The following is a 16273-nucleotide window of genomic DNA, read 5'->3' on the forward strand; positions in this document are numbered from 1 at the left end:
ACAGTCCATAGGGTTGCAAAAAGTCAGACACGACTGAAGTGAACTTAGCACGCGCGCACGCAAGTTCAGTGTTGGTCAATATTCTGATAGGAGTATTAGAATAGTTATTAACTATTCTGACCAAATTGTCCCAAAATTATTGCTAAAATTACATTAATTAAAACATAACCTTTAGTAGATGTTGAGTCTTATTTTGAATTTTATTCTTTTAAGAATCTGTTAAAGAATATGCATATACACATGCAAACCCCACAAAATCTTGTACACAATTTCAGTGAGTTCATGATCAATTGAAATTCCCTGAAATCAATACACAGACTAGTATGAGATCTAAGGATCCAAAATAAAGAACCTCATTTCTAAATTAAGGGGGGAGAGAGTCCACATCTTGTGCTGGTGAGACCACATTTGTATTTCTAGACCACTTCTAGAATTTCTACTTCTAGAATTCTTCCCACTGCTGCATTGTGATGTGTTAGGAAGAAAAATGGTCTGACAGGAAGATAAGTAGAAAATCTGCCATGTGAGGAGTGGTTGAAGGGGACCAAGATGTACAGCTGGGCCACTGCTAGTTCCCAGAGGCCCAGGGGAATCAGAGGGCGGGCAGGACTCCAGCCTCTGCCGACTCTATGCCAGCATGGGCTGCTTAATTGTGTCAAGGGTCTGTGCTGTTCCACCAGGAAAAAAAAAGGCTAAGGGAGGCTTGATAATGGTTTGCAATCATCTAAGCAAAGGTTGCAGTAGGCTGTCCTCAAACACCTGTTCTGGCTCACAGACGTGTTTTCTTTGGCTCACACAATTCTTCCCAGAGTTATGAAAACATCTCTGAAAAAGCTGGGTGGCACCAATCTGTTAAAGCCACGCTGCAGCTGCTGCTTTGGACAGGTCACAGACAGCCTGCAAACTGGTGGTAGGCCTTTGGTCAGTTTTCTTAAATCAGATCACTCCGCCCACTTAAATGACATGCCTGGACTCGGCAAGCACTTGCCCTTGTGATTTCTCAGCTCAGGTATTGTTATTAAGAAAAAGGATTCTATTTATTCTATGGAGTTCCCCCAAATTGTGCTAGAACCTGCAGGGGACAGAGAAACAAATGTCAGTCAACACAGAAAGGATTCAGAAGTGTTTAAGGAGATGAAGCAGGTTTCTTTGCAAAGGAATGAGTTCCTAGAGGGGAAGGAATTAATATTTGTGGAGTATCTGCTTTATATATGTATCATGTTGCCTCACAGTAAGTGGGAATTATTAATTCCGTTTATAAATTAGGAAGAAGAAGAGTAGAGAAGATGGCATGACCAATATTAGAGTGACAGAGCTTGGATGATGTGGACTCTGAGTTCAAACTCTCTCTCACACCATCTCCCTGTGTTTTCAGGCAAGGACTTCATGGTCATCAGGGGGGATTCTGAAAAAGAAGTTTAGGTGAGAGATGCTGGAAAAAAGCACAGAGGTTTGATTCCTTCCAATCCTAAAATATTGTGATTAACAGAAAATAAGACATACACCCTTACCAGCCCCTTCTCTCCCCAACAACTCCAACATGGTTGTCTTTTCAATTTACTTTAACCGCCCTTCTCTTTTTTTCATTTTTAAAAATGAATTAATTTTAATAGGAGGATAATTACTTTACAGTATTGTGATGGGTTTTGCCATACATCGCTGTGAATCTGCCATGGGTGCACATGTGTCCCCCATCCTGAACCCCCTTCCCACCTCCCTCCCCACCCCATTCCTCTGGGTTGTCCCAGAGCACCTGCTTTGAGCACCCTGCTTCATGCATCAAGCTTGCTCTGATCATCTGTTTCACACACGGCAACATACATGTTTCCATGCTGTTCTCTCAGATCATCCCACCATCAGCTTCACCCACAGAGTCCAAAAGTCTGTTTTTTACATCTGTGTCTCTTTTGCTGCCTTGTATATAGGGTCATCATTACCATCTTTCTAAATTCCATATATATGTTAATATACTGTATTGGTGTTGCACTTCATAACTTACTTCACTCTGTATAACAGGCTCCAGTTTCATCCACCTTATTAGAACTGACTCAAATGCGTTCCTTTTTATAGCTGAGTTCAGTTCTGGTTTTATCAGGATTTGACTACATTATGAAATCATGGAATTCTACTGAAAACCAAAGCAAATTTTTTACACTTTGATCAGTATAAAAACTCTTATACACAAAATAAATTCTAAGAGAAGTTCCTAATATGTTGATAATATAAAGTGCAATTTGAATTAATATAGAAATGCTCACATTTCTGTTTGTGATCCAGTCTTTTCATGAATCCCAGTGAAAAAGAAGGGGGAACATGTGATAAAAGCAAATTGAAAGGTGAACTAACATTGAACTAGATCATTTACATATCTATCTTATATAATTTAACTTGATGCTCAACCATTTGAAATAAACACTAGCATTTCCATTTTTTAAGATGAGGAATAGGTTTACAGAGGCTAAGTAATTGGCTAAGTTTATAGAGATAATAAATGCCAGATCAGAGATATTAATCAAAGGTTAATTTCTTTTAGTCTTTCTTTTACTTACTCATAAAACATTTATTGCTAGGCATCATTTAAGGTTCTGAAACTGCAGCACTGAATAATCAGACAAAGTATCTGCTTTCGTGGGGCTTATATTCTGGGGGGAAGATGGAGAGGACCTGTAAACAAATAAAGAGCAAGATAATACCAAACAATAGTGTGCACTATGAGTGAAATGGGTAATGGTAATAGAAAGTGACCTGAGGGAACAAGACAGAATTAAAATGGTCAGGGAAAGACTACGGTCTTTCCACAAGACCACACTGCTGCCCCTTCATATAGCCTTTATTTCTCTAAATCTGTAGGCTAATGACTCTTTTGGAGCAGATCAAACAGTGTATGTTAAAAGAGAACTTTACACACCAGGAAAATTCACTTAAAGAATTGAATAAATGTACAGTATTATTAACAGATGCTTTCCTGAAGCACTCAGTTCAGTTCAGTCGCTCAGTCATGTCTGACTCTTTGCAACCCCATGGACTACAGTACACCAGGCCTCCTTGTCCATTACCAGTTCCCGGAGCTTGCTCAAACTCATGTCCATCAAGTCAGTGATGCCATCCAACCATTTCATCCTCTGTTGTCCCCTTCTGCTCCTGCCTTCAATCTTTCCCAGCAACAGGGACTTTCCCAATGAGTCAGTTCTTCGAATCAGGTGGCCAAAGTCCTGGAGCTTCAGCTTTATCATCAGTCCTTCCAATGAATATTCAGGACTGATTTCCTTTAGGATGGACTGGTTGGATCTCCTTGCAGTCCAAGGGACTCTCAAGAGTCTCCTCCAACATCACAGTTCAAAAGCATCAATTCTTTGGCGCTCAGATTTCATTACAGTCCAACTCTCATATCAATACATGACTACTGGAAAAACCATAGTTTTGACTAAATGGAACTTTTTTGGCAAAGTAATGTTTCTACTTTTTAAGATGCTGTCTAGGTTTGTCATAGCTTTTCTTTCAAGGGGCAAGTGCCTTTTAATTTCATGGCTGTGGTCATCGTCTGCAGTGATTTTGGAGCCCAAAAATATAAAGCTTGTCACTGTTTCCCTTGTTTCCCCATCTATTTGCCATGAAGTGATGGGACCAGATGCCATGATCTTAGTTTTCTCACTGTTGAGTTTTAAGCCCACTTTTCCACTCTCCTCTTTCATTTTCAAGAGGCTCCTTTAGTTCTCCATTTTCTGCCATAAGGGTGGTTATCATCTGCATTATCTAAGATTACTGATATTTCTCCTGGCAATCTTGATTCCAGCTTGTGCTTCATCCTGCCCGGCATTTCGCATGATGTACTCAGCATAGAAGTTAAATAAGCAGGGTGATAATATACAGCCTTGAGGTACTCCTTTCCCGATCTGGAACCAGCCTGTTGTTCCATGTCCAGTTCTAACTGTTGCTTCTTGACCTGCACACAGGTTTCTCAAGAGGCAGGTCAGGTGGTCTGGTATTCCCCTCTCTTTGAGAATTTTCCACAGTTTGTTGTGATCCACACAGTCAAAGGCTTTGGCATAGTCAATGAAGTAGAAGTAGATGTTTTTTCTGGAACTCTCTTGCTTTTTTGTTGATCCAACAGATGTTGGCAATTTGATCTCTTGTTCCTCTGACTTTTCTTGAAGCACTTTTTCTGAAGCTCTAAATTGCTACAATCTTGCCACCTCTACACTCCACCCCCTACAAGACATGTTTGTTCTTCCCAAAACATATCTTAAGAGATGTAATAACTCATCTATCTACAGCTCATGAATGTGTGGCATGTGGGAAAAATGAACCTTGGGTTGACCATATCTGTGTATGAATCCTATCATTTAAAAGCATTATATGGAGAGTAGATTATTTTATTTATCCAAGTATCAGTTTATTTAGCTTTTAAATAGGGAATTTACCTCTTAATACTCTCATCAGTCCAGGTAAGATAATGCGTAAGGTATGTGGTCAAGTGCCTGGCATATAGCAGACACTCACTAACATTAGCTCTGACTTTTGAAACATGATTAGAAAGAATTGAGAGAGGAAGTGAAACTATAACTTTGTTTGTTTGAATTTTCTGATATTAAAACATGCTCCTAATCACGTATATTCCTCTCCCTCCAAAACCCAAGGAAACAAATAAACAACACAGGCTTCTATGGGCATATATGTTTAAGCAATGCTGCGTTAATAAAGTTAAAGTGATGTCTTAACCTTACTTAATCCTGTCTCTCAGAACCTTCAATGCATTGTTTGAATTATGGATCGCTAAGAGAAAAATGCTAATATATCATGCTTTCCAAGTTTATCTGGCCTTTTTACTTGATGAAAGATCTGCTAGTATCTCAGGGAATTAACAGTTTGGAAAACACTACTTCAGAATATTTTTCTCTATGACGTTTGCACTTGAAATCAAGCCTATAGCTCATACGGTAAAGAATCAGACTGCGATGCGGGAGACCTGAGTTCAGTCTCTAGATTGGGAAGATCCTCTAGAGAACAGAATGGCTACCCACTCCAGTATTCTTGCCTAGAGAATCCCATGGACAGAGGAGCCTGGTGCGCTACAGTCCATGGGATCACAAAGAATCGGATATGACTGAGTGACTAACACTTACTTTTTCACTATGAGTTGGACCTCATTAGTTCCATTGTCCAGCATCCAGTCTCTGACTTTTCTCTTAGCAAGTTAAATAAAACAACCAGCTGTTATTAAAAATACAGTTAACCTTAACTTCTTTTGACATTATATAAAATGTGAACCGTAAAAACACAGGTACATCTGCACCAATCTTACTTTTAAATTGCCTTTGTTTCATCATAGAGCAAAATATAGAAGGGAGTGGTGTTCTTTATTTCTGCCACAAATTGTAATTTTAAGTTAAGGTCCAGAGCCCCATAGAGGACAACATTAGATTAAAATTCGGATAGATATTTAAATTTAGATATGTAATCATTGTAACTACTTACACTGTTGTAGATACAAATCAGAGTCCCCAAGGGAAGATAATGTTAAGAGAAGATGAGGGTTAAAAAAAAGATCCCTTGTTCTTTACAGTGAGACCGCCTCTTTGTCAGTTTTGTGTATTCACTCAGTGTCTGGTACTGCCTCAATCAATCTCTGCTGAATGGATGAAAGAATATATGACTATGTCTTTCTGTAGTCTTTCTCCATTGCTGTATCTGCTTCCTTCAGAGTACAGAGCCTCCACTTCCACCAGGCCCCATGAGGACAGGGGCCAGGTCTCCTGCAGTTATCCACGCAGACCTGAAGTCTTCCAAACCTCCCATGGCACAGGGGGCCACCAGGGAATGTTTCTTGAGCTACTGAAGTTATTATTTTGGCTTAACATAGAGCTAGGAAAAGGAATATCTCAGCAAGAATACTAAGAAGAGAATGGGAACAGCAATGTGATTTTTTTTTTCTGATTTGCTGAATTTCATATAAGGTGGTCTTTCAAAGAAGTGATTCCTAACCTTCATGTACAAAAATCACTGTTAAATAACATAATGAATAAATCTATATAATTTCATATGATTGTTGACTGAGAAAAAAGATAATGGTAAAAGCACCCAGAATTCAGGAAAATACAGAATAACTCTGCATAATCTGTAATGTTATTTATGGACTTCTGAAAAATAACAGTACCTGGTGATTTGGTAACCTAAGCAGAGACTAGGTGCATGAGGCCAGCAGCCACCCTTGACCCACCCCCCAGGGCATCTATCTTCAGGAGTTTTCATTGTTTTGCTGGAAGGAGAAAGTTGGGCTTAGATGCTAAGGGATGGGCGTGGAGGTGTAAGAAACAATGTGGACAGAAAGACTTAATAGTTGTCCCTCGTTCCACCTAATGGACATGGTTTTGAGGATGGAAGCAAAAGCTGAGGAGCTAATTTTTTGAGGCTTAGGGAAAGAGGAGATTCATCTAGAGAATGTTTTCTTTGTAATCAATGTACATTGCTGGTAGCTCGATACTCTGCTTCCTTCCTGCTACAAGGCATGGACTGCCTGTGCCCCTGTTACTTCAGCACTAAATCTTATTTTTTTTCATCTACTCAAGGACTTTTCTCTGCAACTGTCTGCCCTTTTGCCTGCACCCTCTAATAGTTCCTCTCATGCACAATCCATCCAATGATGTGAGATTACTCTCTCTTCTCCCATTCTCCCTGGAACCTATCCCAGTCAGATTTTTCTCCCTACTCCAATAGAATTGCTCTTGGCAAGCACACCAATGATTTCCACCGGTCAAAAAACAATGCTCAGTGCTTACTACTTATCTTAACCAAACCATCAGTGGTGCTCGACACAGCTGATCATTTCCTTCTACTTGTAACACTCTATTCTCTTGGCTTCCACATACCTCTTGTGGCCACTTATTTAGTCTCTCTGGCTTGTTTTTTACATCTTCTCAACTTCTAAATCATGAAGTTCCAAAGCTCCGTTCTCAAACTTCTCCTACACAGCTACACTCTCTTTATATATGTCTGCATCTACTCATATCTTTATGCCATGTAGATATGGAACAGTTGCAAATGTATAACTCTGGTTTCAACTTTCTCAGGGAACTTGAGACTCAACTATCTTACTTACTATTCAGCATTTTTACTTGTGTATCTCATAACACCCTCCCCAAGACTTAAGGCTTTTAAAGCAAACCTTGATACACATGCCCCCAGATTGAAGGTTCCATTTTTCAACTCCATCCACATTCTTGCTCTGGAAAAACTCTGGTGTCATCCTTGCTTATGGATGATCCTTGCTTAAGTGATCCTTATCCATCACTTGTTCTCTCACTTCATATCCAATTCATCAGCAGATCCTGGTGCATTACAATGAAATAATAATGCAAATCCAATCACTTCTCCCCATTTCCACTTCTCCCACTATCGTTTAAGCCACCATCATCAGAGCTGCACTACCGCAGCACGTGCTGGCTGATCTCCCAGCTCCCATCCTTGTACCCCACACTCTATTCTCTGCTCAGCTGAATGGGCCTTTAGAAACTTCAATCATGTACACACTGCTATGATCAAAATAAAATGCTTTTCCATCGAGGAAAAAAAACAACAACACTTCATTCGGATTATTTTACTCCTTGCTCAATCCTTTCAGTGACTACTCATCCTACTTAGAATGAAGTTCAAATTCTTTATCAGACTCTACAGAGCCCGACATCATTTTGCAAAGAGAGGGTCTCTTACAGTGTCCCCAGCCCCATCCACCTGATGCCCATGTTCTTGGAACTCACTGAGTTCTGAGGAACTTGATTCTGTTCCTTCCTCAGACCTTTACTCAGTTTCCCTTACCTGAAATGGTCTTTCACGTAATATGTACAAGATTCACTTCCATTTCATTTAGATTTATGCCCAACTATCACTTGATCAAAATTCCCTGGTGGCTCAGTGGTAAAGAATCCACTTGCCAATGCAAGAGATGCAGGTTCAATACTGGGTTCAGAAGAGCCCCTGGAGAAGCAAATGGCAACCCACTCTAGTTTTCTTGGCTGGGAAATCTCAGGGACAGAGGAGCCTGGAGCGCTATAGTCCATGGGATCACAAGAGTCAGACACTACTTACTGACGAAACAATAACCATAACCACTTTATCAGATAGGCTATGCTTTCTCATTCTATAATTAGATATTTGTAATATATATATCCACAGTATACAAAAGTGTCAGTAGCTCACTCATGTCTGACTCTTTGCGACCCAGTGGATTGCAGCCAGGCTCTTCTGTCCGTGGAATTCTCCAGGCAAGAATACTGGACTGGGTTGCCATTTCCTTCTCCAGGCAGTATACAAAGAATCCCTATAAATCAAAGAGAAAGACATAAACAGACATTTTACAGAGGACGAAAAAATAAAAACAGGGACCAAAAATACAATTGATCTCACTAGTAACTACAGAAATGCAAATTAAGGTTACCATGAAATACAACCTATCCAGCATGGCAAAGACACAAAAATAAGAACTTTCATACAGAGCTGATAGGGGATATGAATTGGTATAACTATTTTGAAAACAGTTTGGCACTATCTAGTAAAACCAATATGAACATATATTATAATCAGATGCACACCTTACCTATAGAAACTCTTGCATACGAGCACCAGGAGACTCTAGAATGTTCACAGCTGCACTATATGCATTAGCCTTCAAAGTCAAAACACACTTAAGAATATATTGTTAAGGGACACATAGATAATCAGACAACCTACAGAGTTATACAACAGAATGAAAAACCTAAAATTTAAGCTAGAAGTTTCCTGGAAAAACTGAAAGGACCAGGAAGGAAATACACAATCATTTTCAAGAGCATTGGTAATAAACTCTCCTAAGCCAGATGAATTCATATGTGGATTTTCATTACATTGTTTCATATGGGTCATATGCATTATATGCATAAGTTGTTGTATATCAATAATATATTTTATAGTAAAATTATGACATTCAAACAGCATGCAAAGAAAGCATAAAGTCAGTTCAGTTCAGTAGCTCAGTCAGGTCCGACTCTGTGACCCCATGGACTGCAGCACGCCAGGCTTCCCTGTCCATCACCAACTCCTGGAGCTTGTTCAAACTCATGTCCATCAAGTCAGTGAGGCCATCCAACCATCTCATCCTCTGTTGTCCCCTTCTCCTCCTGCCTTCAATCTTTCCCAGCATCAGGGTCTTTTCAAATGAGTCGGTTCTTCATATCAGGTGGCTAACATATTGGAGTTTCAGCTTCAGCATCAGTCCTTCCAATGAATATTTAGGACTGATCTCCTTTAGGATGGACTAGTTGGTTCTCCTTACAGTCCAAGGGACTCTCAAGAGTCTTCTCCAACACCACAGTTCAAAAGCATCAATTCTTCAGCGCTCAGCTTTCTTTATAGTCCAACTCTCACATCACACATGACCACTGGAAAAACCATAGCTTTGACTAGATGGACATTTGTTGGCAAAGTAATGTCTCTGCTTTTTAATAGGCTGTCTAGATTGGTCATAGTTTTTCTTCCAAGGAGCAACCATCTTTTAATTTCATGGTTGCAATCACCATCTGCAGTGATTTTAGAGTCTAAGAAAATAAAGTCTGTCACTGTTTCCATTGTTTCCTCATCTATTTGCCATGAAGTGATGGGACCAGATGCCATGGTCTTAGTTATCTGAATGTTGAGTTAAGGATACAGTACTGTAAAATTATTCTTGAAGTATACATAACTGAATCTGAATAGATGCTGTTACCATGAGTAGGAATTTATAAGATAAGTATTAAGAAAGGTTCTTGAGAGAGAAAAGATATGTAAGAGTGGGGAAGAGAAGGAACAAAAGATTATGAACTTCTTTAGTATATGTTAATAAAACAATTGGTTAAATGCTTAGTCACAGTTACTGTTTAATTCTTATATAATAACAGAGGAATATACATTTCATTCTGACATCAAGATGGGATGTAAGCATTAGAAAAATGAGAAAGCAGAGTAAAACTTAACAATTTAACAAGGAGGATTGAATAGGGAAAATAAAATGAAGAGAAATGTGACCAAGCCAGGAAAGTAAGAAAAGGAAACAGTGAACAGAAAATAGAAAATGTGCTGGAAGAAACTAAAATTTTGTATACAGATTATATCAACAAATGTTAATGGATTAAATTTCACTGTCAACATCAAAGAAGGTCAGCCTGGGTTACAAAATTCTATTTGTAGTTTTTATCAGAAATGCAAAAAAAAAAAAAGAAAAAGAAAAAAAGCTGAAAATTAAAAGATGAGAAAAGATAAACCAGGAAAATACAAAACATGGCAAGTAGAAGTAATATTAATAATGAAATACTTAACTTCTAGATAAAATGACTATAGAAAACTGAAAGAACTACTAATAATCTATCAAAGCATTGAGATAATTAAGTTACATGGCTAGAAAGAACATGTTTATAAAGATCACTAGATTTATTGCTTCCAACAATTGCCACTTGAAAAATAGACAATATTCTATAACAAGGAATGAAGTTTACAAAACACTCAAGAATATATTGAAGAAAAGCATAGGACCTGTATTAAAACTATAAAATTCTGTCACAGGACACACAAAAAATGTGAATTAATGAAATATCTGTACCTGAATTGAAAACCTTAAAGTGTCAATATGCCCAAATTCATACATACATTTTATACTGCTTCAATAAAAATCTAATAATTTTTAGAATTAGGAATGATGGTTTTACTGTTCACTTAGAAGAATAAATCAGTAGTCATGTACGGCTATGAGAGTTAGAACATAAAGAAGGGTGAATACTGAAGAATTGGTGCTTTCAAACTATGGTGCTGGAGAAGACTCTTGAGAGTCCCTTGGACAGCAAGGAGATCCAACCAGTCCATCCTAAAGGAAATCAACCCGGAGTATTTAGAAGGACTAATGCTGAAGCTGAAGCTCCAATATTTTGGCTACTTGATGGGATTGCAAAGAGTCAGACTCAACTGAGTGAATGAACAACAACTAGAAGAATAAATGTGTGTGATAGCAGACAAGAGAATTTCATTAAAAGAGCAACTGTCATTTTAATATATGTCATGCTATATATTAAAATTTACAATGATACTACCATAACCCAAACTATTAAATTATTAATAGTTTCATGGAATAGATAAATAGATAACCAGAATAGAATGCAGAACCCAGTAACACTTAGGAAATTCATGCAGTACACCTTAATATATGTTAAAAGTAGTGAGTGAGAGGACCTTCACTTGGGCACATGACGACTACAGGAAAAGCAGAGAACTTAAGTCCTTTAGTCCATTTTCATAACAGAATGGCAACAGACAACTGAATGAGGACTATGTGGTCATACCAACTGCTTAACCCCATGACCTGGTCTCCTAAATCTGAGGGGCAAACCAGACAAGAGGTAGAGAGAGAAGCAACAGAAAACTGAGAATTACTTCTGGTCATATTTGACTGAGCAGAGGTAAATGTACAGTAACCTTTTATGCCTTCAAACCTGCTTCCCTGTTTTATTTTTTATTAATATTTTTATCATCTTCTATCAGGATATAATATTTTATGTTACATAATTATTTTGATAATCATCTCTGCCTGAACTAAAACATAAGCTCCTTACTAAAAGCATAGCACTTGCATATAGTACTACACAATCATTTTATTGAACAAATTAACAACTGCATGGCAACAAACCAATTTGTTTGCCACAAGGGCTTGAACAATAATCTGGCTTCCTGCCATATTACTTCCACTTCTTGAATAATAGGAAGAACTCTAAGTGGAATTTCCCTTTAGTAAAAGAGACAATCTAGGCAGAAAATGTAGTATACTTTATAGTAGAATGTTTGGGTTCACATATGCCTACAAACCAGCTGTTGACAATCTTTCTAAAATAGCTACATTTATGTCCCCAAACATTGTTTCTCTCTTTCCATATCAAACCAAACAGCTGAGACTTCATATCTTCTAGCTCAAATTATAAAGGATAGTCAAACAAGGAAGGAAAACAAGGAGAACCAGCTACAATTACTAAGTCCAATAGCAGACCAAGTCAGAATTATGTAGACTTAAGTGTGAAGTAAGTAGCAAGCATATTTGGAATTTAAGCAAAAATATTTTTAGAAATGATAAAAAGGGAATGTAAAATCAAAAATCAGATGATTACAAAGTAGAGTAAGAAATGTTGTAGGAAATGGCCTTATGCAATCCTTTCACTGTATTTCAAAGATAAAGCGGCATCTAAGTTTCATGAAATCAAAGAATAGAAACAAAAACATTAAATAAAAGATGAAATTAATTACAAAAAAGAATGAGATAAAATGGGAGATGGCAGAGAAAAAGTTTTTAAAAATAAAGAAAATTAATTTATAAAAACAATTTCTACATATTAACAACAAACTATCAGAAATAGAAATTTAATATCCAACATATACAAACAGCTCTAACTCAACATTTAAAAAAAGACAAACAAGCAAACAACCCCATTAAAAATGGGTGTGTATGACTCTTTGCAACCCCAAGGACTATATAGTCTGTGGAGTACTCCAGGCCAGAATACTGGAGTGGGTAGCCTTTCCCTTCTCCAGGGGATCTTCCCAATCTAGGGATCAAACCTGGTATCCCACATTGAAGGCAGATTCTTTATCACCTGAGCCATAGGGAAGCCCAAGAACACTGGAGTGGGTAGCGTTTCCCTTCTCCAGAGGATCTTCCCAACCCAGAGATCAAACCCAGGTCTCCTGCATTGCAGGAGTGTTCTTTACCAGCTGAGCCACAAGGGAAGCCCAAAAATGGACAGAAGAACTAAACAGACATGTTTCCAAAGAGGAAATGTAGATGTACAACAGGCATATAAGAAGATGCTCAGCATCATTAATCATTGTGGAAACGCAATTCAAAACCACAATGAGGCATCATCTCAAACCTGTCAAAATGGCGATCGTCAAAAAAAACACAAATAAATGTTGGCAAGGATGTGGAAAAAGAAATACCCAGACACTGTTCGCGGGGATGTAAACTGGTACAATCACTGTGGAAAATAGCATGAAGTTGTCTCAACAACTAAAAGTAGAACTATCATATAACCTAGCAATTCTACTCTTGAGTATATATATCTGAAAAAAAAAAAAAAAAAAAAGAAAACACTAATTCAAGAAGATATATGTACCCAATGTTGAGAGCAGAATTATTTACAATTGCTAAGATATGTGTCCATAAACAGATGAATGGATAAAGAAGATGTGGTACATATATATAATGGGATACTACTCAGCCATAAAAAGAAAGAAATATTGCCATTTGCAGCATGGATGGACTTGGAAGGTGTTATGCGAAGTGAAATAAGTCAGACAGAGGAAGACAAACACTGGATGGTATCACTTACGTGTGAAATCTAAGAAGTACAACAAACCAGTGAATACAACAAAAGAGAAACTTAACCCCAGATATGAAGAAAGAACTAGTGGTTACTAGTGGGAAGAGAAAAGGCAAAAGGAGCAACATAGGGTAGGAGATTAAGAGGTACAAATTGGTATGTATAAAATAAACCATAAGGATACATTGCAAAACAGGGGTAGTATAGCCAATTTCATAATAACTATAAATGGAATATAACCTTTAAAAATTGTGAATCATTATACTGTACACTAGTAACTGACATAGTATTGTACATTAACTATACTTAGATAAAAAATAAATTAAAAAATATAAATAAAGTCATTGTAGATTTTAAAACCTGTCATAAGAATAAGAAAGGAGAACTGCCAGTGTAAAAACTAAACCACAGACATGAAGGTTTTGAGAAAAATTGTCAAATGAAGTTTCAAAGGATTAAAATGTTAATAGAGAAAAGGAGATAGATATAGAAGACAGATAAATAGAGAATCAACATATAGTTATTCTTGGGGATCATGAAAAAGAGAAAGAAAACATGAAACAGGAAAAAAGATTCAAAGGTAATATTAAGAGAATACTTTGCTAATATCTAAGGAAACTTGAATTTTCAGACCTAGAGGAGCTTACTTTGTTTCAAGAAAATTAATAGATTAAGCTAGAGCTAAATCTTGATAAAATTACTGAAAATCGAGGATTAAGAAACACACCTAGGCAAAAGAAGCAGATGATCAATAAAGAAAAATAAATTAGAACATCAGATTTATTTTCAGTTAAATTAGAGGCTATGGACAATGGCATTGTATGCCCAGGAATGGGATTGCTGGATCATAAGTAGGTCTATTTTCAGTCTTTTTTTTTTTTTTTTAAACCTCCATATTGTTTTCCACAGTGATTACACCAGTTTACATTCCTACCAACAGCATATGAGGGTTCCCTTACCTTCACACTCTCTCCAGTCTTTATTATTTATAGACTTTTTGATGATGGTCTTCTGACTAATGTGAGGTGGTACCTCTTTTTGGCTTTGACTGCATTTCTCTAATAATTAGTGATGCTGAGCATCTTTTTATGTGCCTATTGGCCATTGGTGGAGAAATATCTATTTAGGTCTTCTGTCCACTGTTTGATTGGACTTTTTTATATTGAATTATATAAACTGCTTGTATATTTTGGATATTAAGCCCTTGTCAGAAGACAAAAACTCTAATCTGAAAAAAATACAAATGTTCATAGCAGCATTATTTACAATATCCAAGACATTGATGCAACCTAAATGTCCTTCAACAGATGAATGGATAAAGAAGGTGTGATACACACACACACAGTGGAATCCTACTCAGTCATAAAAAGAATGAAATATTGCCGTCCGTAGCAACATGATGGACCTAGGGAATATTATACTAGGTGAAGTAAGTCAGAGGAAGAAAAATATATGATATCACTTATATGTGGAATCTAAAAAAATAATATAAATGAATCTAAATACACAACAGAAACAGATTATAGACACAGAAAACAAACTTATGGTTACAAAAAGGAGGGAGGGATAAATTAGGAGTATGAGATTAACATACACAAACTATACATAAAATAAACAAGCAACAAGGATTTACTGTATAGTACAGGGAACTATATTCTTATATATATATCTAAGATATATTATATATTACTGAACACAAGATCTTATTACCTATAATGGAAAATACTCTAAAAACTACATATAATGGAACGACTTTGCTATGTCACCTGAAACTAATACAATACTGTAAATCAACTACACTTCAATAAAAAAGGTGATGGCATTATATACAGATTTCATGGGAAATATACACATTTCCCATGCTCTAACAGAATTTTAATGAAGATTTGGAAGACCATGGGAAGTAGTACACACAGTAAGCATCTCATTTTCATCTTCCCTTTTCACCTCACTTCTCCTACCTCCTTCTCTTCATCCTAAACCACACAAATTCTCCTCTTTGCCTTTGATGGATAAAATTAGCAAATATCTTTCATAACCCAGCATGCTCCTGGGGTTACAGGCTCTATCCCAAACAGCTTATCAAAGCACTTACAAAAATCAATATGAATAGGACACTTTCCTCTAAAGGAAAAAATCAAAACTCCCAAACCTTCAACTAAAGAATATTTTCAGTCATTTAGAAAATTTTTTGCCATGTGAAATATATATCATTCCTTTCAGATCATCTTCCCATGGGAAACATGGCTTGAGAACATAAGTATATACAACGACTATTTAATAACTATTATGCTAAGTAAATACCTCTACTGGCTATGACTGTGTAAATTAATTTCAATTCCAAGATATCTGCATTGATTTTTCAATGATTCCTACAAGGAAATAATGAAACACTTTAAAAGAAATAAGAATATCTTTTGCATTAAAGTTAAACCCTTAGTCTGCCAATGATAGAGTTTGCACTAAATGATGTTAAGAATAAAGGCTATTTTAAGCTACCACGAAGAAATCTTTGCAGGCCAGCCATTGTGCTGTATGCTTTATATGCATCATTTCATTTACCTTCATAATAACTCTCACTGTGTGGTCATAATAGAAATGAAAATAGAGATGTGAAAAGCAGTGTAGGTGCCTGAGGTCCAGCAGCTGTTACTGGAGAAACTGAAATCAAACCCTACTGTTCTGATGGTACACTCTTATTTCTACATGCAAGGTATGGGGAACACAGAGGCAAAAAGTAACTGTGAAAAGTGGTCCTTTGCTGATGAAATCCCTATCTAACTGGAAGAAGAAAATGAAAATCCTCTCTGAGAGAAACTCCCTCAATTAAGGTCACATATATTTTACAAAAAATTAAAACTCACTGAGAAACCATTTCCATAATCAAGGATACACTTTTAGCCACCAGAATA

The 16273-nt window shown here is 36.9% G+C and overlaps 1 protein-coding gene across 3 annotated transcripts in view; it reads right to left on the reverse strand.

Annotated features, from left to right (window-relative positions):
- Positions 1–16273, reverse strand: part of PGR (progesterone receptor) — a 128067-nt gene that overhangs the window by 42376 nt on the left and 69418 nt on the right. The window contains exon 4 of one of the 3 annotated variants that reach the window (XM_065943786.1): positions 8589–8659. The exons of the other annotated variants lie outside the window; for them this stretch is intronic. Within the exon in view, the coding sequence (XP_065799858.1) occupies positions 8655–8659 (5 nt within the window). The 3' untranslated portion in view covers positions 8589–8654. Of the gene's footprint in view, positions 1–8588; positions 8660–16273 lie in introns of those variants that run through there. 3 annotated transcript variants of the gene reach the window in all.

This window comes from Muntiacus reevesi, chromosome 9 (assembly GCF_963930625.1).
Source record: "Muntiacus reevesi chromosome 9, mMunRee1.1, whole genome shotgun sequence".
Classification (NCBI taxonomy): Eukaryota; Metazoa; Chordata; class Mammalia; order Artiodactyla; family Cervidae; genus Muntiacus; species Muntiacus reevesi.